Source organism: Austrofundulus limnaeus, unplaced genomic scaffold, assembly GCF_001266775.1.
Source record: "Austrofundulus limnaeus strain Quisiro unplaced genomic scaffold, Austrofundulus_limnaeus-1.0 Scaffold163, whole genome shotgun sequence".
In the NCBI taxonomy this organism is placed as follows: Eukaryota; Metazoa; Chordata; class Actinopteri; order Cyprinodontiformes; family Rivulidae; genus Austrofundulus; species Austrofundulus limnaeus.
Genome location: NW_013952565.1, coordinates 437,443 through 439,312, shown reverse-complemented (window position 1 = coordinate 439,312; position 1,870 = coordinate 437,443). Strand labels below are relative to the sequence as shown.

Here is a 1,870-nt window from a genome sequence, read left to right as displayed (position 1 = left end):
GTATTTTTAATCTGAAAAGAGATTCACTGAGTGAGAACTAATGTTAGCTCAGCAGACAGTTTCAGTTTCACCCAAGAGCCTGCAAGAGTCATGGGTGGGGTGTGTGGTGAGGGGATGTAGGGAGGGGGAGGGGGGCACTCTGCCATGAGGAAACTCAGCTTAAAGACACGTCCCAGGGGGTGTTTCTGGTCCCCACCTGTCGTTTTGCTCCTCAGCATGGCTTCCTGAAAACACTGCAGGATTTTTTCAAACATGCATGAATGAGTCAGAGCAAGGCTTTGGGCATGTTTTTTAATGAGATTATAACATTACAACATGATATAAAACTCAAATAAGTTGATTTTACATGATATTGCCCCTTTAATTTATTTTATTTTTTATTTGACCCAGTCATTTGCACAAGTCAGTCATGACTGTTATTTCCTGTGATTATGTATCTTTCTGCACAGTAGCTTTCTTTTTACTTTCATTTTTATCTAATTTTTCCTTGATGGACCGGTACTGTAATTATTATTCTTATTTTTGACTTTGATCTATGTTTATTTTTGTTGTTACTATCTTTAATTCTATTAATTTTTTGCTGCTATTGATGTTGTCACATGGCAGCGTACTGTTTTGTGGATTGATACGTGTACATGCTGCTGCTACTCCACCTGAATTTCCCCCCGCATGGGACAATAAAAGCTGTTTTATTCTATTCTATTCTATTCTATTCTATTCTATTCTATTGTAAAGACTTTATGAACATTCTTTCATGTGTAAATGTGATGATGTGATCTGATCAGAATTTGTGACTTTTGAAGCGACTTTTCTGCTCGTTTCAAACCTGTTCTTAACGCTCACATCTCGCCGCGCGCGTGTGTAACCAGGGACAGCAAGTTGACCATGTTGCTAAGGGAGTCGCTAGGCAACATGAACTGCCGGACCACCATGATTGCTCACATCTCCGCCTCGCCCAGAGATTTCTCAGAGACCCTCTCCACCATCCAGATTGCTTCGCGCGTCCTCCGCATGAAGAAGAAGAAAACTAAAGTCACCGTGGTGAGTTTGAGGCTTTGTTAACATTTAGAAAAATGACACTTTTTTTAACGGTGAAACACACCTTACAGTACTCATTACTTTATATGGACTGTATAAGGTTTTATTTTCAGAAAATTTTGTGTGGCATTTAAAATGACACTGTTTGCAGAAGATGCAATGTTTGTGTAGGGGTGTTTTTACGTTTCAGGACTATCAGCTGAAGCAGGAAGAAAGAAAACTTAAGGCCTCATAGCTGTAAAAACGGCTTCAATGAAGGATTTAAATTCATAAAATCCTTAAAAAAATAGTATTTAACAGGAGAGTCAAACTTATTTTCACCTCAAAGGGCCAGCTCTAATTAACTTGGACTAAAAACATGAAACTTCACGTTTCTTGTCTCATTGCTACGACTGAGCACCGCTAACAATAACTGAGCTCTACGTGGTATTTCATGCATAGAAAAAGTGTTTTGACATTTTTGTAAAAGTACTACGTGTACGACTGACTCAATGTGAAATAAATAATACAGAAATACTGTTAAAAGTAAAAGTAAGAGTTTTACTCAGTTGTGGTTAGTCTTGAATTCTGAACTCTCCCACTTTCCGACAGGGAATCCCCACTGGAGGACACATTCCAGTGTAAATTTACAACTTGTAAGTGGGAGATCCTCACTTTGCAGTACAACTAGGCCACAGCAAAAGTAGCTGGCAAAAATGCAGCGAAATGTAGATTTTACATGGTGAATTTCACCCACTGCTTTTGAACCCTGTGAACCTCCACCTAGTGTTGGGATGCTGTAATTCTGTGGATAAAATAATCAACATGCATTATGGGAGATGTAGTTTATAAT

General features: G+C 38.7%; 1 protein-coding gene across 3 annotated transcripts in view; it reads left to right on the top strand.

Annotated features, from left to right (window-relative positions):
* kif26ba (kinesin family member 26Ba) overlaps positions 1–1,870 on the top strand; it is a 122,036-nt gene that overhangs the window by 99,802 nt on the left and 20,364 nt on the right. For all 3 annotated transcript variants that reach the window (XM_014017199.1, XM_014017198.1, XM_014017197.1), the window contains exon 12: positions 870–1,041. In XM_014017199.1, coding sequence (XP_013872653.1) covers positions 870–1,041 — 172 coding nt within the window. The remainder of the gene's footprint in view (positions 1–869; positions 1,042–1,870) is intronic.